General features: G+C 31.1%; 2 protein-coding genes and 1 long non-coding RNA gene across 3 annotated transcripts; 1 reads left to right on the top strand and 2 right to left on the bottom strand.

Annotated features, from left to right (window-relative positions):
• Nucleotides 1-549: 549 nt before the first annotated feature.
• On the bottom strand, nt 550-7,150 carry LOC111026098 (protein REVEILLE 6). The gene is made up of 8 exons (XM_022304087.2): nt 6,853-7,150; nt 5,972-6,029; nt 5,300-5,423; nt 5,032-5,199; nt 4,682-4,786; nt 3,980-4,089; nt 3,700-3,759; nt 550-1,080 (listed from the first exon to the last, which is right to left on the bottom strand). The coding sequence occupies exons 1-8, from the start codon at nt 7,074-7,076 to the stop codon at nt 973-975; spliced, it is 957 nt and encodes a 318-aa protein (XP_022159779.1). The 5' UTR covers nt 7,077-7,150; the 3' UTR covers nt 550-972.
• Nucleotides 7,151-12,151: 5,001 nt separating this feature from the next.
• On the bottom strand, nt 12,152-12,944 carry LOC148211060 (uncharacterized). Its single transcript, XR_015791871.1, has 2 exons — nt 12,799-12,944; nt 12,152-12,649 (listed from the first exon to the last, which is right to left on the bottom strand). It is a non-coding gene; the product is annotated as an uncharacterized LOC148211060 (long non-coding RNA).
• A 6,232-nt stretch (nt 12,945-19,176) lies between these two features.
• LOC111023592 (heavy metal-associated isoprenylated plant protein 12) lies at nt 19,177-20,482 on the top strand. The gene is made up of 3 exons (XM_022301062.2): nt 19,177-19,336; nt 19,423-19,498; nt 19,892-20,482. The coding sequence occupies exons 1-3, from the start codon at nt 19,331-19,333 to the stop codon at nt 20,197-20,199; spliced, it is 390 nt and encodes a 129-aa protein (XP_022156754.1). The 5' UTR covers nt 19,177-19,330; the 3' UTR covers nt 20,200-20,482.
• The last annotated feature ends 218 nt before the right edge of the window (nt 20,483-20,700 follow it).

Raw genomic sequence — 20,700 nt, 5'->3', positions numbered from 1 at the left:
GAAATTACACTAATTTGTTTAAAATACTAATTCAACACGAATCTAGTTCAATTGCAAAGTTGTCCAATTGATGATTTTCTAGTATACCTCTTCGGACATGTTTGGGTGTTGGAACTATTAATGTAATTAATAAGTTGAAATATGTAATTAATGAGTAGTATTTTTATCAAATTTATTAAATGAGTAGTATTTTTTTCTAAAAATAAAATAAAATGAATGAATTAGTTTTTTTTTTATAATTCAAATCAAATTTCTCTAATTTAATGGTCGCTAGTACATCTATTTCATCAAATTAAACTCGACTCAACCAACAGAATACATACTAACATCACTATTTCGTAAAATAAATTTAATGTCCGGTGACAAAAAAAAAAAAAAAAAAACTTCATTGAAAAAATCAATACATACAAAATAACATTGGTTCATTTAAAAGATCAAGAACCAAATTGGAAAAACTACCCAACACCAAAAATTCGAACCCGTAAAAACCGATCCCGTAGTCAATTCATAAAAGCATTGATAGAAAAAAAATAAAATATTAAGCCATCATACAGTAAAGTGGCCCACAATATAACTTGGGGGCATTCCCTTCAACTCAAAAAGTGAAAGAAGAAGAAGAAGAAGAAGAAGAAAACATAGCGTTACAACAAATTAACTGCCAAAACTTGAATACAGGGCTTCCCTAAGGGCTATACAGCACTATTTCAAGGGCTCTCCACTATACAAAATAAGGGCAGGCAAGAGGGGAGGGTGTTGGTTGTTATATACATAAGGTGCATCTCAAAATAAGCAACAGATAGCAAAAAATACATATAATGCAAGCGACCTCGTGACATTGCATACATACTTGCAAGTTCTTTTTTTGGGTCGTTGTGCTTATTATTTGTGGGTCTGCATTCAGGTTTGTCGTTGAAGGCACATGCTCGCTCAAGTAGCAGCATGCTGTTCGTTCATTGCCTCCTCCTCCAGTGCTTAATTTGATACCAACCTGGGTTTATGATCATTGCCATAGATGGGCTTGTCTACATCGCTATGCCGGATTGGCCCCGTATCGATCTCGTACGATGAGAGCAGTCTTCTCTGCAAAGGACAACAATAAAATAGTTAGTAAACATATAGCATTAGTGAATAGCAAACAGTGAAATGAGAGAAGAAAGAGATGGTGCGTTACACTATCAAGAAGAAAGGTCAATAATCTGTTAGTTTTATGATTTATCACAAGGATATATCTGGATTCAGTGAAGCAAAAAGTGAACAATCATAACGCATAGAATGGATCAAATACTACTAATTCATTTCTTAGTTATATATATATTCCCTTTTCAACATATTTTTTTAAAAAGAAAAACTTTACCTGGTTAACTAAATGAGAAAGAATTTGGAAGTTGGAATGACATTAGTTGGATCGGGAGTAAATTTTTAATGTTTTTTTTTATTAAGAAACGAGACTTTCATTACCAAAAAAGAGAGGAGATAAGATATCTCTAACCACCAAAAGGTTACAAAAAAGCCTTACAATTGGTGACTATCTGAGTGATTCCATAGTTTCAAAAAGGCTTAGTAATAGCAGACCAAGAGGAAACAAAATTTTTTACAAGATCCCAGAAGGAACTTCGGTCTAATATGGTGTTGTGGAAGATTCTTCTATTTCTTTCATGCCACGACCTCCATAAAAGCCCCGCTACAGCATTGGACCAAAGGATTTGAGCTTGGCTGTTGAAGTTTGTTTCCAAGATTAGTTGAGTAAAAGCATCTGAGGCCTTATAGGGAAAACCCCAACTGAGGCCGAAGGTGTTTAATAATCTTAATTCTTATCCAACAATCAAAGACAAATTGGCAGGATAGGAATAAATTATCTGAATCTTCATTACTTTTTCGGCAAATAATGCACCAGTTTGAGCTAATACTTGAGGCTGGCATTAGTTTCTGGATTCTGGCAGCTTTAGAAAGATCCACAAGAACACCTTGACTTTCTTAGGAATTTTCAGTTGCCATATGAAATCACCATTCCTTTGTTGCACAATCTGATGGCCATTGATAAGCTTAGGGACGAAAGACAACTGAAAAAAGCTCCATTGCTCTCCAAGGTCCAGAATGTAGTATCTTCTTGGTTGGTCGGGGTAAATTTTTAATCTTATGTTTGCAATAAATATCTTTTTCCTTTTTGTGTCCAAGTAAACTCGCAGTCTTGCCTATACCACGACTAGTTTCAAGAGACAACCACTTATTTAGGGTGCAATTTGAAATCCTAGGTGGGTGGCAAACCTTGAAAGCCCTTAACTTTTTTCCATTAGTAAAATCCAATTTGCAATAAATATTCCAAAATTATTTTGATAGTGATGTCTGAAGAATCAATTTTAAATTGGTGTCGGACTTGAAAGGAAGTCTAGAGAGAAAGGAAAAGGTAATCAGAGAACGAGAATGATATCCTCCACATAAAAGGAATAAAAGAATGAGAATGATTTTAACTTGGTGGGGTACATAACACAAACTTAACTACCATGCTTAACATGAAATGAGAACGAAAATGAGAATCTTCCGCAGGGGAGGAACGAATTTTGTTATCCTATTCTGGTTCCTAGAAAGTAAAAAAATATCTCAATATAAAAAAGTTTATATAACTATAAATAAAAAGGAACAAAATCAAGCCAAATTATCCAGAACGGTTCATAATTTAAAATGCCTGACAAAATAATCTTCTTCAGTGAAAAAAAAAAGCCAAACGAAACCAAATATGTTGAGGATCGTTTATTGATTCGGAGGTGAAAATCATAATGAGGAAGAACGACCATTTCTCCAAATCCGTTCCTACTAGGTAACGATACTGGCTTCTAATTTAGTAATTTTCAGGAAAAAGGCAAACCAGAGAGCACAGACTCTTTCCAATGGGAGGACGATTTTCATTTCACTACACAGACCTAGTATGCAAATAAATTCTGCTGCTCATTCAAATAATTCAAGGAGGCAAACTGAAGCATATATAGCCTTAAAATTATCCCTCATCTACCAGATGAGAGAGACTGGTTCTCATTTCTCTATTCAGTTCTGTTATAAAAGAGATACCGATGTGAGATGGTTAAAACATTAGGTTACTTTAATCTAGTTAATATTAGTTAACTTGTCAATTTTAGATATTTTTTTTTGACATTCGTGAGTGTTAGGACCAGCTTGCACACACCTCAACTAATCCTATGGGACAACCGCTAGATCCTACTGCATTTGGTTACCAAGGTAACTCTCCCTCTAAATTCTTTACCATTTATATGGCTCTTATTGACCACTGAACCAAACCAAGATGGGTGTTAATTTTGGGTTAATTAATATTTTTAATTTGTTAATTAGTGTCTCAGTATTAATTAGTTTATTTGTGTTGTAATGCTATAAATAGTGTAGTCACTTTTTGTATTGTATAGGAAACTCTTGAATATTTTATTCAAATAGAGTGTTCTTAGAGAGGTTTCTCTTGACATCCTAATTCAAGTGTCCAAGACTCCAATTTTGTTGGAACGCAACAAGACTGTCCATACCTCGCAGCCCTGATACTACCCCTTAAAACAACGCACATCAAAATAAATGGAACCATAAAAAAGATCCACTGGATATCAAAGTTTTTGTTGTTTAACACTTCTATTAAACCTTTTTTCCACCCACCAAAGCACAAAATAAATGATAAAACTACGGAGGATGATTGGTACTTACATGATCCTCAAAATCTGGACTGATCAAATTGATGGACAAGTTCCTCATCAACAGCAAAACCTTCATGGAAAAAATGAATATGATTTAGTTTACCATGCATGTTACATACTGTAGACCATGATGCTCAATGGAGCCCTTAACATAATTACTACATTGTGACAGAAGAAATATGGAATTACACAAATATTGCAACCATGACAGACGTGAAACTCACACAAATCTTTATACAACTAAAGCAACAATGTGACGAAGTAGAGAGGAAAAAGGGTATAAATCATACAGTTTCAACGTCAATTGGGTCCATCCTTTTTAACTTTTGCAGATGACCTGAAGCATTTGGATCAAAGACACTGCCAATGAAACTGTAAACCTGAGTGAAATCTGGCAGAACTGCACAACAAAAGGGCATTAAGCAAGTATCAAGCAAAAAAATAATACACAGGAAAAAGGGATTAAAGATTCACTACAGGAACTCATACCGAAATTTATTGCTATAAAACATAATAACACCAGAGTTCACAAATATTTTCAAACTCCCTTTGTTGGGCTGTTTTTTTGTATGCCCTTTTTGTTTTTGTATGGTTTTCATTTCTCTCAATGGAAGTGCTGTTTCTCATCAAAAAAAAATATATATATTTTCGAACTCCCATGTTTGAGGGAAAGTGGGGTTTTTTTTAGCTACTCATATTACAATTGATAATTACATGCCCTTAATAATCACAGAAGGTCTTGACTGAATGGTAAAAAATCAGGATGCTTTTTCACCAAATTCTCTTTTGTGGAGTTTTATTTTCCGAAGTAGAGAGGAAAAAGGGTATAAGTCTAAACATGGAGTATTTTAGATTGGCTTAATGAGCTTGCTCCGTGACTTAACAAGGAAGGAAATACTCCGTGTTTCCATATTGAATAGTTAAAGCCAATCTAAAATATTTGCAATATAATAGTATAATTTGAAGTACATGCAAATGAATGAGAGTATTACCTCTAAGAGGATGATTATTACTTCCTTGATCAGTTGCTTCAACAAGAGTGCGTGCTTTTGATGGGCTTTCAGTACCACTGCAACAATTATTTGCTACTGTTGGCACTGCACATATATAAACCAAACAAAAGTGTTACAAATATAAACATATAATCCTAATAACACCTGCATCCTATAAACAACCCTCTTATTGCTCTACTTGCAAAATTTCCATGCAAGGTAGGCCTCAGCCACATCATGCTAGGTTTTCAGGGCTTCTAATTGCATCCATCTTGAACAGTGTGACTCAATTGTATAAAATTATGAAAAAATAATGATTCAAATGTATCTAGTATTTAGAGCTTTAATACCTTGAGATGAATTAAGTGGCTGAACAGAGTTCACTGTCCAAGAAGGTACAGCTCCACCTGGAGCCGGACATGCAAGTATTGAAGAGGAGTCCGGCCTTATAATGTATCCAGGTTCAACTAAAGGAGACGTTGACTGAAATGAACCTGGAACTTGAGAAGGCATTGCAACTGACAAGTAGCACACATGAGATTTGTGAGCCACTGTTGCAACAATATCATGCAGTAGTGATACCAAGCAAACTAAAGAGACAGATAGGGGGCAACTAACCATTTTTTGAAGCCTTCTGAGGATAAGGATGAGCTGCCTTCCTTTTCGGTCGTGGAGGAGGCAAATGCTCACCTCCTCCAGTTTTCTGAACTTTTAAGAAGTACTTCTGTGCATGACTACGTATCTGTAGGGTGCATCATTCTTTTAGTTATCATTCATAAATTAAGAAATATAGGCCAACGACTAAAGTGATTGTTACGACTGTCCCCACAGGCTTTTAATTGTAAAAAATAAACCCTCGTAACTTACATAATCGGAAAATTTGGACCTTGCAGTTAACTCAATTACATATTCATTTCTTAAAAGATCATAATTCGATTATCCTAGTCTTCTAATTACAAATGTTGTTTTAGCTAGGGTTGTGTTCACGGATAAGTAAGGTGTACAAAAATGCATTATGGATGCAACAAAGACAATGACATATGTAGATTTTGACAAGGAAATTAAAAGGCTTACTCAGTTAGATATGGCAAATGATGACTTCTTTCAAGGAATTTGCCCAACAAACGAAATTTTTAATTGAGTCAATGACATGTCCAATTTTTCCAATTATATAACTTTTACCATTAAAAGTTTGTTGGTGCAACTGGAACATCACTATAGTTTAGAAGAGTTCACTCAACACTCCCAAACACCATAAGTTGCATATAACAAGGATTTGGCATTAATTACCTGTATAACAGTTTTCGATCCAACAAAAGCTTCAATCTTCTTCCAGTCACGATCAAAACTGTATATGGAGTGATAAAAAATATCAGAAACTCATACTTGGGGCATCTGCCAGGGAAAGCTTAAAAACAACAGTGAGTAGTATCTTCAACTAAGCCCCCCACCCCAATTTCTCTTTTTACAACATTTAAATGAACAAGCCAGACATCATATTTAAGTCCTTCCATCTAAATCTGAGAATTTAGAGTCGAAAATTAACTGCTTCTCCATGAACAGCCCACAACCCCAATATCTCTTGCTTTTCCACCTTTTCTTGTGCCTAACACCGACTCCATCAACAACCCACAATCTCAATATCCTCTTACTCTTTCTTTTGCCCAACACCAAGTAGGATCGATTATCAGTCTTACATGTAAGTAACAAAGAACATATTATTTCCTAGTATAGCAGTTAAGCTTGTTAATAACGGTCATAAACCCAGTACATAGAGTCTATCAAATTTGATTTAAAGAATTGTCCTACTAACAATTTCTAACGCCTTTTCAAAAACAGATAGATCCTCAAAACCCTACTCAAAACCCCACCATTTTCGTTTCAATAGAAATTACAAAATTCAACTATTTTCCAGCTCAAACTTTCCCATCACCCGACCATACCTGTTCCTACCCACCACAACATCACAAATACCCAAATTGAACCACTAAAACCTAAAATTGGCCTCCAATTCCCCGCATTTTTTTACATTTCCTCTGCCCCCAACCTCCAACTCAAAAATCCAAATCACACACTAAACTCCATCACACTGAAAACCAACACGCATCAAATTGGAAAACCCTAAGCAAGAAAACCAAAACAATTAAGTAAAAGGAGGAGGAGAAATGTACAGCTGAAGAGCTTCAAGGAACTTGTCATGCTCAGGCTCAGTCCAGCTCTCCCTAGACTTGGTAATTGTGTAGGGTTTACGAATCTTCTTCGACAAATCCTCCGCTGCCGCCGCCGCCGCCGCCGAGGCCGCCATGGTTGTGGCAAATGGTCCAAGCCCTGGCAACGCCACTCCGGACGGATCCAAATAGAACCCCTCCGACGGATTCGGATTGTTAGACACCATCAGAAGACAAATCAGAGGGAAAGTGGTTCAGGTTTTCAGAAAGTAAAAAGAAAAATGCGGCTCCTACATGGCCGGTTCTGAATTTATAGATGAGCTCGAGTTGTTATCCTATGCCATTTCTTTAAGTTAGGTTCAAGAAGACACGCAAATCACTGATCGAAACGTGGCCATGGATGCTAATTAAGAAATTAGTTAGAAAAAAAAAAACTTAATCAAATATCTTGTTTCTAAAAAGTCAATTTCATTTATCCATCTCATAAATAACCTTTCTTTTGAACCCTTTAACGAAATCCATAATTTTTATGACATTTTTTTTACCTCTAATTTAGGATGAGTTTGAGTTTTAGCTTGAGATGTCTTATCAGTTTAACTGATTTTTAATAAATATTTTAAATTCGATCTCGACGATAATAATTGGTAACGTGGCTTTAATATTTCCATGAGAGTTTTGATACATTTTTTTTAATTTAACAACATGTAGATGTAAGTATTTGAATTTCTATTTATTTTTAGATTTTGAATTTAAAACTTTAAGATACATAATTACATTTAAAAAAATATTTTGATAAATGTACTATTTTACGTTATGAGTTCTTTTTTCTTTTTTGTTAAAATTAAAACTGGTAAAATATATATATAAATTAATTTATATTATTTTAATATTTTATGAATGTAGTACTAAAATAGATGGAACAATCTTTTAAATTGATATTCAATTTTCAAATCGATTACTATATACATATTTAAAAATAAAATACAACTTTATTTTTCACTCTTATTTTTGATTGATTGAACTTAGTTATAATTAACCCATTTAAATTGAAAAGGAAAGGAAAATAAAGCGAAATAGATAGAAATATGAGAATATTGGATATTGGATATAATTTAATTATTTGTAGAGAAAAAATAAAGGGAAAAAAATCTCAAGTGTTTGGGGAGGGCTCACGGTGGTGCGTCTCGTAGGCAATAATAGCTCTTGCATGTCAGAGAGCAGAAAGGGAGAAAGTCGGTTAACGTGGGAGGTTGAATTTGAAAGTAACAAAAGGGACACGTGGCATGAAATTACCGCTACTTGTAATCTCAATTTCTTTATTGTTTGGATTTATTTACACCAGCTCGATTAATTTCATTATATTATTATATTATGTTGAAATATTTGGTTAATAGGTTTAAATATTATTTTAGCATATGTAATCTCGAATTTAATTTATTTTGGTTTACTTTCCATTTTTATTGTACTCTTCCCTCCCTACTTTTAAAATGACCATTTTAGTGGGTTGGTTTTTATTTTTATCTAATTTATTTAGATCAAAATTTTTACATACTATTTTACTAGTAAAATAATTTTTGAAATGTAACCATAAAATTGTATTAGATAGTTTTCGTTGCGTTAAAATTTTGAAATTAAAGGGGTCATTTTGTAAAAGTCTAGAGATCAAATTAAAATAAATTCGAACATACATTGACTAAAATAATATTTAGACCTAAAAGATATATACTATAATTAGGTTTTTGGCGGACTTGAAGGCACACACAAAATCAGAGAAATAAGAAAGACTTTAGCTTCCATATTTTTTTAGTACAATATGTGACGGTGGGAAATCGAAATTACAACCTCTTGATTGGAGATATATGTCAATTACCGTTGAGCTATCTTCGTTTTGACATACTTTTTCTTCAATTAAACCCATATAAAAAGTTTAGTGTAATCGGTCTATTCAACAAAATATATATATTTCATGCATAAGCTCAGGACGGTTGGTTATGAAAATTTAGAGATATTGATGTTATATAGTGAAAGAGTATACATATCGGTCGAATTTGTAGTTCTGAGAAAACTATTACAAAACATATATACTTAAGAAAATTATTTAATGTGGTTGTTGCTACGAGGGATCGTTTGTGTCGTTGGGACTCTTCTGTTTGTACTTCGTGTGTGTAGGGACCATCTTTTTTTAGTGTCCCTTTGTTTGGGAGGTATGTTCTGACATGATTGTTTGGGTAGGTTCTTCTCACCGGTGTTATATTGGTCTATTGACCTTGCTTGGATTTGTCACATTAGTGACGAGAAGTATGCTCGTTGTCATACGCGTTTGGCTGTTTCGTTTATAAGGGAGTATAATGTTAGAGTTCATTTGGGTAGTGTGGGTCAGTCACATTCTTTCCTTTCTAGGAGTTACTTTTTGAGCCACGATCTTATGACTATCTCGACCTGGGATTTGTTTTCTTGATTTTTCTATCTTTTTTCTTGATTTTCCTATCTTTCTTCTTGTCTTGTGTTTACCCTTTGGAGATTGTGCCTTACAAAAAGTTATTTTATATAGTTTGTTTTTTTTTTCATTACAATTAACTACGACATGTATAATCAAATTATTGGCATCTTGGATGATAATAAGTGTATTACACGACTAAATTTCAATTTTATAGGGCTGAGTGGATGAAGTTTTAGAACCACTCCTAAAAACAAATGCCTTGTTGCAACTTTTAATTTTTTAAGGTTTATTTTAATCAAATATTATTAATTATATATAAATCCGCAGGAACATTGTTGCTTGATTTGCCACTTGCTCGCCTAGGTTTTTAGTTTTTCATAGTGGCATAAATTTGTCTATATTTTATAGTGCATTAATTTTTCTCTATTTTATATCGGTGGAGACAGTAATTGGTACTTTCCAAGTAATGTAATTACTAATTGGTAATTTTCGATTGAGATGAAAGATGAGTTTCTACACAAATTACTTGAGTATTGTATACACTGGAATAGAAATTTCTAAATTTTTTAGTTCAAATTCAATTTACATATAATTTCACGAGTGAAAAAATGCTAATCACTAATTTAATTGGTATTATATATTCTTATGGACGAGAAAATCTCAATTTTCTACCATTCAAATTCCCTCTGGTTGAGGAATTCAAAAGGAAGATATTTATGATTCAGATATCCTATATTTAAATGAGAAGAAATCCTGATTGATTCTCCCCAGATTTAATTAGATGTATGATTATTCAAATTCCACAATTCGGATCAGATTCAACTCATATAGGGAAGTAAGCCAAACCCTGCTCACAACACTCTACATTTTAGCATCAGAGTCTGTGTGGCAAAAGCCACATCAATCGGTGCTATTTTGTTTTGCAGGTCTCGTTAATCCCTTTTATTCTAGAAGATTGGTGTGAATTTGATGGAATCAGAGGTAAAATTCATGCATCAACATATATATATATATATATATTATTTTATATGTAATTGAGTTTTAAGCTTTTCTTGACTATATTGTGTATTTTTATTCAAGTACACTTATATTATCACCAACAACTAATGAAATGATATTTAGGACCCGTTTGGTAACGTTCCTGTTTTTTTTTTTCTCGTTTCCAAATTTTTTAAAAATTTTAAGCATTTTACAATTAACTTTGTTTATTGTTTCTCATTTTTTTTTAAACATTCTCACAATTATATAGAAATTTTAAAAGCAACCAAAACAAATTTGTTCCAAAACATAAATAAAAAGATTGTTTTATCATACAGAAAAGAGAAACAGAAACGTTACCAAACGAGTCCTTAATTTCTTTAACTTTTTAATTATGTTTATTGGAATGGCCCCAAAATCATATATATCACGTGACCATGTGCCCACTTCCTCATTTGACCCAAAAATTTCTTTCCTTCCAACAAATGATTAATTTTTAGGCTTTTTTTACTTGGAAGAAGGTACATTTGCTGTCAATTGGTTATTCGTGGAGAGAGTTTTATTATTATTTTTTAATTAATTCAAATTTAGAATTTTATTCAGCCTCTCATAATGTACCCAAATTTTTGTTGACTAGTTTATTATTTTTAGGCTTAAATAGGTCTCTTGTTGAACTACAAAAGTGCTCCTTAGTTACAATTAAAAAAAATATAAACTTAATTAAAGTGATGAAATTAATTACACTATTCATTTAAGGTTTAAGGTTAGGGTTGAATGTGAATGAAATTGAAAATTGATAAATCTAAAGAGTAAGAATGAAAATTTTGCAATTAATTATTTATACGTCTTCTAAATCATGATTGCTTATTTTTACCCTTGAATTTGATAAACTGCATCACTTTTACTTTAAACTTTAAATTTTATCGAATTAGATTTAAATAATGATTTCACTGTTCATTTTAAAATTATCCAAGTGTGCTCGACAAATTACAAAAATCTAAGAAATATATTATGACACTAGAGCATCTTGTTCATTGCCATTTTTTGGGCTTATATAATTTAGAGCATGGGCTATAATAATTAGTTGTATTGATTTTGGTAGGCCTGATTTTCTTAAATTTTTAGAGTTTTATGTTCCTTTTTATTGAAATTAGTACCTAAATGAATACGGTGGAAGTTGATAGATATGATAAAAATTGTAACACTTATTCCGATATTAAATTTAAATCGATGAAAATGAAACTTTATGGTAAAAATTGATTAACTATGCCAGATGGACAAAAATTGATTAACCACACTAAGGTTGAGGGTAAAAAAAAAAAAATTTCCCCCCTATTTTTATGTTTAATTGGTTAACTTTAAAGAATTTTGTATGTGTAGCATGGTTTTTTTTAATCATTTACAAATATGTACTTTTATAAAAGTAATTTATAAATATCTCATTTTTTAAAAATAACTGTAAACATAGTATTTGTTTTTTAAAAATAACTAATTTAACGGTAAATTAATATGCTTTTTATTTTATAGAATATCCCTTCAATTTGACATAAAGTAGAAGTTAATCAAAATATTGGTTAGCTTAAATTAATCAATATGAACTTAGTCCCGTGGTTAAAACATTATCTTACTTTTTTTTCTAGAAGTCAGAGGTTCAATCTTCTCTTTCTACCTTCGTTGTACTGAAGAAAAAATTATAATCATACCAAGTAATGATTAATCTATATATATATATATATATATTAACTAACCTATTATTGATAAACTATAACCACAAGTTAATCTACATATTTGTTACATATAGTATAATCAAAATGTCAAGCGATGTAAGTATTAGAAAGCAACGCAGAAGTGTTCTAAATGCAAGAAAAGGCGTATGCACATCACTTAAATTAACTTAACTTGGTCTCTCTGATCCATTTTACTAACTTAGGCATCGGAGTACAGTTGAGTACAAATAGTCGAACCACCATATATCATTCAATCTGATATTGTGCTAAAAAATAGTGTAGTAAGTTGTTTCAAAGTATTTGACACAACCAGAGCCTGGACACTAAGGTGAGACATTTATACACTTTCTTGCTAAATTTGCCATAGTAGATAAGCAATTGTTAAAACGCTTGATTATAAATAGTTTAATTTCAAAACAATCGGTGGAAGCGGCTTTGGAATGCAAATGTGGTGCATAAAATAAAGATTACCTGCGGGAAGATTGTGAAGAAATGAATTTCTACTAATTTATGTTTGTGTGTTTTGCAGGGGGGAGGGAGGACGAAGAATCAGCAACCCATTTATTTTGGGACCGTAAGGTATCAAAATAGCTTTGGAAAATACTACTAGGTTCTTACTTGGATCTTACTTGACTGGTGCGGAACCACCTACACGCTGGTAAACGAAAACCATCTCGACTGAAAATTTGGGACTATTGGGACTAATAGAAATTTCTAATACAATGCAATTTTCATTAGCATGTTGTAGGGAAGCAGATAAACCTTCACATAATATAAAAAGATAATTAAGAAATAAAGGATCACCTTGACGAAGGTCTCGATTGCGTTGAATATTTCTTGTGGCCTCATAACACACCCAACTATTAGCGAAAACCAATTTCAACATGATAGATCTTTATAAAAAAAAAAAAAAATCTATTCCAGTCGGTATGTCTCACTCATGTCAAGTTTTAGGACAACCACTCATTTTTTGATAAAATTTAGACATTCGTGGCCAACCTTTTTATCAAAAGATTCTTTTTAATATTTGAAATAGAGGTCGTAGGTGCCAAAGTAAACATAATTCAATTGTAATTGATATATATCGTGGATTCGATCTCTCAAAGGTGTCTGGTGAAATAGAGCTTTGTTTTTCCCACTATAATTTTCGAAGAAGATGACCTTTCTGTTTTCTTAAATTTTCCACAAACCATTTTTAGTACGCTGACTTGATCCAACGAATCATAATAACAATAGATGAAAAGTAAGAGAGAAAAAAAAAAAAGAAAAAGAAAGAAAACCTGAAGAAGCTGAAACTTATTGATAAAAATATCTAAAAACACGTCGATAAATGGTTGGTGTTGAAAGATATTTATGAAAAAATTATAAAAAATGAAATTCATAATAAAAATTTAAATTTAATATATAACCATTTATTTTTTTAGTAAGTTAAAAATTATTAACATTATATCTTGTTGATATATCGATTTTTATTAATATTAATACTAAAAGTTAAAATTTATTAAAATATAATTTTATCGAACTTTTTGTAATATTAAGGAAATGTTTATTCATACTTCATGTCATTGTCGAACCATGAATATATAGAAATGTCAAACATGTCGATAAAATTTCAATACTCCAGATGACAATCAAATTTTATTTATAAACGAGTTAGATTTGACATGTCAAGTAGCATTTGAGTGACAAGATGTCTTAAATAATTCAACTATCTACTAAGGTTGACTTCGAGGCCCAATATACACGTTAATAAAATAATAATTTAACGATACATCAATTTTGCCAACCTAAACCTAGCTCAACTCGTTTCGATTTGGTTCATTAATTTAAAAATTTGACAGTTTAGCCTCTTACTCTCAAGAAATCATTTTAAAAGGTTTTTAAAATAAAACTTCAGTTAGTAGCACCAACAAAATGTTGATAACATTAAGGTATGTGTTAGGAAAAAAAAAAAAAAACCAAACACTTAATGCCGACCTTAAAATGGTTCTAAACAGCTATCTCGGAACATCAAAGAAAATCTCGAACATTCCTTAGTAAATGATTAGACGTAGCCACCCCAAAAAATCTTAGGATCCAAGAGAGCTTCATTATTCACATCACAATCATAAAAACATAAGATTTTTATGTTCTTAATTTCCTCAAAAACTTCTCTAGTACATTGATTGGGCCTCCAATTGCAAAGATGACTACACATTTTCAAGACTTTCTTCAAAGGGCCGCCACTGTAGAAACTGAAAGCAAAGAGAGAGAAGTTTTTTCTCGGAAATTGATTTTGGTTTCCTTCACGACATGTCGTCACCTTCCTCTCTCTCTCTCTCTCTATAAATTGGTTCCAAGTGTTTGCAGTTGCAGTCCTCACAGTTCATTGATTTCTTTGGTTGTTCGTGTTCCTGTGAAATTTCAAACTTTCTGATCAACTGAAATTTTTTTCCTCATTAGCGTTCTTCGATTCTGCTCGAGAGACTCTCCGGCAATGACGGTACGACATGTCGATCTTCTTGTATTTCTTTTTCTTGGGTGCAAATTCTGAATTTCTGATTCTCATTGGCTTTATTTTGCTTCATTTTTGTGCAGAAAGTGATTCTGAAATTGGAAGTTCAGGATGAAAAATCTAAGCAAACGGCTATGAGCACTGCCTCCACCGTATCAGGTAATCAATTGAATCTCTGCTTTTGATCAAAATCTCCCTTCCTTCTCGATTGATAATTGAAAGAACCCATTATTTTACAAGAGAAGCAAAAGCAAACCCATGTCTTAAAATCTGTCATTTCCCTCTGTCCATGTCCTGTTTGGCTGCTGAGAAACCAGAAGAAAAGAAAAAACATCATTTTTTTTCTGTCCAAACCAAACCAATTGTATTTGTAATCAATGTTTAAAATTGAGTTAACTCCTGCAAATTTAATACAATGTTTGTAATGCATTATTTTTCAATAAAGAGTTGTAAGAGTAGGGGAGTTGTGGGTAAAAAAAAGTGGGTACTTGAAAATGAAAATTCACACAACCTTGACTCTAGAGAGGAAAAAAAATGAAAGAAATCCTTGATCAGCTCTGCAATTTGTTCTTCTTTTTCTGATCTTCCTCTTTCTTAGGCCCTGATTTCTTCAACTGAAACTATCACTGTGTTGCAAATCTTCCTTAGTTTGTTCACCAGGCCCACTGGATCCACATTCCCTCTTACTGTCATTTTCTTCTCTCTCATGTTCATGGAGATTGAGTTCACTCCTGCAACACAAATTTACTTTTCAGAAATGGGTTTCTTTTTCTTTCTCTTCTCGAGTAATGGGTTCTTTATTTGAATTCTCAATCAAGAAGGCCTTCAAGCAAGAGTATGTAGTTCCTATTGTTAAAAAGTTTTGAATTTAATTTATTATGTTTGGACATTTTTCAATTGATTGATAGTAAACTTAATATGAATGATACTTGATGTTGACAAAATTTTAGAGGAGGAATTAAGTTATATAAGATAGAAAATTTTCAAATTCCTTCTCCAATTTTTAAGAAATTTGCAGAAATTTTTAATTTTTCATCTTTTAGAGGACCTATTTTAACATTTACACAAGGAAATGATATAATTGTCAAAATATATGGTACCAAATTTAAGGGGGAAAAAAATACTCAAAACATATATTTTACCTTTTTTATTATTTATTATTTTTTATTTTACAAGTATGCAATTGCATGCCCCCTTCTAATTTTGTCTTAAATTTTAGAAAAAACATATATATATAAACTATTTGGTAAAATTTTTTCCTCATATAAAAATGTCAAGCTTCATACTTCTAAATGTAGGGAGAAAATTCAAAATCTATGATCCATGAATGGAGCCTAATCACTTATGAATGCACCTTAGATAAACTATTTTTTAAATCAGTTTAGAATCAAATAGATTTAGTAAATATGTATATTTTTTAAATTTGGTTTTGGATTTTTTGATTGAGGAAATTTGAAGACAATTCTTTTAAGTGTTTTCAAATTTTATTTAAAATGTAAATTACTATTAAAAAAATCTGATAAATAAATTATTTCATTTTATAACCTCATTTTATTTTTGTTTTTAGATTTTGGTTTCCAAATCACCAATAAAACATATCCTTTATTTCTTTTTTTTTTGTGTTCTATTTTTGTAAGGAAAAAAAAATTAGAAACATATTTAACAATTGTTTTTGTGTCTCATTCTCTATTTTTTATCACAACAAAAAAGTGTTCCTTAATATATTTTGCCTTTTTCTCTCTAAAATGTTAAATTAAAATAAAAACTTTTACTTGCAAATGATTTCGTAAAAAGTATAATATTCAAAATTAATCAGTTAAGTGAATATCACAAATATATTAGAAAATTTGGCTTGTTCAGTTGGTAATCTTGAAACCAGAGATTCAGTAAAAACAAGAGTGGTATTATATGTATTCATTGTTTTCAAAGTAAGTTTATAGCCAACTGAAAAATTGAATATGGATTTAAGATTTTATTGAGAATATGTTTGGTAATGTATCAGAACAATGAAAATAAAAATAGATAACAAAATAATCGTTTTGGTTGAAAATGTTATTAATAAATATATTATAATTGGTTGAGTTAGGGTCAGATTCAACCTAAAGAAGTTAGAAGTTAGAAAGTTGAAAATATATGTTATGATAATGATATGATACTCCGGGATATAAACTAGGGTAACAAATGTCTAGCATACGACGATACGACCCGTTTTCGGGATCTTTGCGAAAAATTTTAGTTCTTGTCTCTATCCCATTCTCCAATTCTAAGAATCCTCATTTGGAGCCGAAGTTCTTCACAAGAAAATTTATCAGTTTAATAATTAATTTCAATTACTTTTCGAATTCAAAAAATAAAAAATGATAAATATATATAATTTACTAAAAAAATTATTATTTACCAGTATAAATAATTACTTTAAATAATATTTCGTATTTCATTCATAATTTAGTAAAACAGTTAACATATATTAATTATTTAAAAAATAGAATCGAGGATGAAATTGGAATATGGTAGGAAGTGTCTTTCTTATTCTTAGAACATGACTCAACCAGCGGAAATTTTTGCCATCTAAATAAAAGTTTAGGGAGATAAAAAGAAATTTTAGAGATGGAAAATTTGACAAACAGAAGTCAAAACAAAATTTGTGAGAAAGAAAAAGAAAAAATACAATGAGAAAAAACGTAGGCAAAAAAGTTCAAAATATATTTGTTACATAAAATAAATAAAATGAGAAATAAAAGTGATATGTGAAAGAAAATTGAAACGGAACAAGTTTAGGTAGAGAAAAATTGAATATATATTTATTGGAGCAGTTGCAAATATGACAAAAATATTTAGTAAAATAAACAAAATAGCAACCATATTTAGTTTTTTCAAACATAGCATTTCTTTTCAACCAAAAAAACGGAGGTCTAATTTTAAAATTACAACTTTACCCTGCAATATATTTGATATACAGATATATCTTACTACTGAATATGTCTGTTATATATCACTGATCTAATAATGATATACAATTGATTTACTTTTGATATAACTATGATATCTACTGAAATTCTAATATTACTTACCACTGATATACATATGATAACCATTGATTTATCATGCTGATACAACATTTATATATCTATGATATATACTTGATATGTCTCCAATTTACCATTGATATACCACTAATATAACTTCTTATATATGATTATATGATTTACCACTAATATAACACTGATATATATTTGATATATACTTAATATGCTTATAATTTACCATTGATATAACCATGATATCTACTAATATAATTATGATATCGATGTGTTAATATAATATTATTATATCCAATATTTTTCTTTATATGAAAACAATAGTGCAAAAAAAATTAAATATAAAGTTATTGTATAAAAGGTTTATGTGGATCATGCACGACAAAAAAAAAAAAACAAGTTCGAAATTTGATATACTTTATAAATTTAAACAGTTGATATCTCTTATATTTAGTAGCTAATTAACATTAATATAGAATAAATAGCAGTGATATAGTAATCAATATTATTGATAATATAGTATATCAATCAACAAATTGCAATGGTAAACTAGAATTTAAACAGCTGATAGACCACTAAAAATTAAACATTTGATATACCTTATATTTAGTATATCAGTTGAAAATATATTTTAAATTAGAGTTATATCAAATATATATATTAGAGATATAATACATACATTTGATAATATATATTAGGGGTACATTGGATGTATATTGAATTTATATAAGATACAGATATATACTGAATTTATATAAGATATTATAAAAGTAAAATCAGAATAATAAAAATTCCGAAAATAAAAATTCTTTGAAATTTTGAAAAGTTAGTGACATTTTTAGATTAAAAAGAGAAAGTTATAATAGACGAAAATTGGGAGAGAGAAACATTTGAGAAAATATTATCGAGAGAAAATAAAAGTGATACATTACAAATAAAAAAGAAATAAATATAAATAGATAAACATGAAAATTTTGGAGGGATAGAGAAATAATAGTAAATATAGTTTAGAGATAAAAAATTGAGAGAGAGATAATTTGTTCAGAGAGATACATTTAGGCGGAGAAATTTGTAGAGTGAGAAAGAAACTTAGATAGAAATATGTCAAAGAAAAAAAAAAGATTATCATTATTATTATTTTTGAAATTTACTTATAATTTCAAAATTATTTTTAAAAAACAGAAAATAGATTAAAATGAAAACGAAAGGCTTACGAAGGAGCCCTTCCATTTGAACAAAAATGATTCAACGTGGTCCCCTAAAAACCATTCTCTCTCTATATTTCTGGTTAGAGAGCTTCATTATTCACATTAATGAGGGGAAAAAAATGAAAAGAATTCTGTGTTCTTAATTTATCTCAAAAACGTTTCTGGTACATTGACTTGGCCTCCAAATTGCAAGTTGACTCGACATTTTCAAGACTTTCTTCAAAGGGCCGCCATTGTAGAGACTAAAAGTGAAAAAAGAGAGAGAAAAGAACACGCATTTGATTTGAATTAACTTCTGTTTGTTTCTCGGTACGAATTTTCCTGGAAAATCCGACCATTTTCATTTTTTATCTGTTTCGTTTATCAAAGTCTCTTTTTTCCTACTTCCTTCTTTTTCTTGACTCTTCACCTCACCTTCCGTCACGACATGTCGTCACCTTCCTCTCTCTTTCTCTCTCTCGCTATAAATTGGTTCCAAGTCTTTGCAGTTCTCCTCACAGTTCATTGTTTTCTTCGGTTCTTCCTCTGAAATTTCAAACTTCTGATCCAGATTTCCTTTCTAGAAATTCTCCGATTCCGCTCGAGACTCTCCAGCAATGACGGTACGACATGCCGATCTTGGTGAAATTTCTGAATTCTGATTTGTGCGTTCTGTTTTCTGATATTCATTTTGCTTGATTTTGTGCAGAAAGTGATTCTGAAATTGGATGTTCATGATGAAAAATCTAAGCAAAAAGCTATGAGCACTGTCTCCAGCCTATCAGGTACTAAATTGAATCTCTCTCTCTCTCTCTCTCTCTCTCTCTCTCTCTCTCTCTCTCTCTCTCTCTCTCTCTCTCTTGTTTGGCTTCTGAGAAAACAGAGGAAATAAAAAATTTTGTCCAAATCCAAATTTCCTTTCCTTCTTGATTGGTTATTGAAAGAACCCATTATTTACAAGAGAAACAAAAGCAAACCCATGTCTTAAACTCTGTCATCTTCCCCGGTTTGGCTTCTGAGAAACCAGAGGAAACGAAAAAACATCATTTTTTTTTTCTGTCCAACCCACACCAACTGAATTCTTTTCCCCTTGTTGATTGAGGATTGAAAGAAGAACCCAGAATTGTACTAGAGGAACAAAAGGAAACCCATTTCTGAAAAGTAATTTTGTGTTGCAGGAGTGAACTCAATCTCGCTGGACATGAAAGAGAAGAAACTGACAGTAACAGGGGATGTGGATCCAGTGGGGCTGGTGAGAAAATTAAGGAAAACTTGCCACACAGTGATAGTTTCAGTTGGACCGGAGAAACCAGATCCACCTAAGAAAGAGGAACCAAAGAAGGAAGATCCAAAAAAGGCAGAGGAAAAGAAGAAAGAAGAACAACTTGCAGAGCTTGTAAAGGCTTTAAAGGCACAACAGAATATGTACCCACCAATTTGCTATAGAAGCATTGAAGAAGACCCAAATGCCTGTGTTATTTGCTAATTCAAATCTCTCTCTCTCTGTAGATCATTCTTAAGTTTAGGGTTGGAAAGAGGAAATTGAAGGTGAAAGATGGAGTGGGTAATGATGATTTGGGAGGAACATTTTTTCCTTCTGAAGTTCTGAATCTGAGTTACCTTTTACTTTCTCCCTGTTTCCTTTCTAGATTGTGTGTTTTCAAGTACCCTTTTTGTTTTTTTTTTTTTGGTATGGGAAGTTGTGATTTGCAATTTGCATCAATCCCCAGACATCCCTTTTGAGTGAATAAAATACCAACTTTTTTTCATCTATTCTCCCAAGGACATATCCATCAAAATATTTTTAAAGTTAATTTGAATATAATTTAACTCATTAAGACTTATATAATTCGATTAAAATGTATGTTGTCGAATTAACAAAATAAGAAAACTCTTTATTGACAAAATTGCAGCAAAAGTGGAGAGAAGAAGAACACACTAGACTTAATCTTAAATATATGTTTTAGTTGTTTAGGTGTTTTCACAA

Source organism: Momordica charantia, assembly GCF_013281855.1.
Source record: "Momordica charantia cultivar OHB3-1 chromosome 6 unlocalized genomic scaffold, Mcharantia_2.0 BLBB01000006.1, whole genome shotgun sequence".
NCBI classification, from domain to species: domain Eukaryota; kingdom Viridiplantae; phylum Streptophyta; class Magnoliopsida; order Cucurbitales; family Cucurbitaceae; genus Momordica; species Momordica charantia.
Note: the sequence above shows the minus strand (reverse complement) of the source record. Positions and strands in the feature narration are given on the sequence as shown.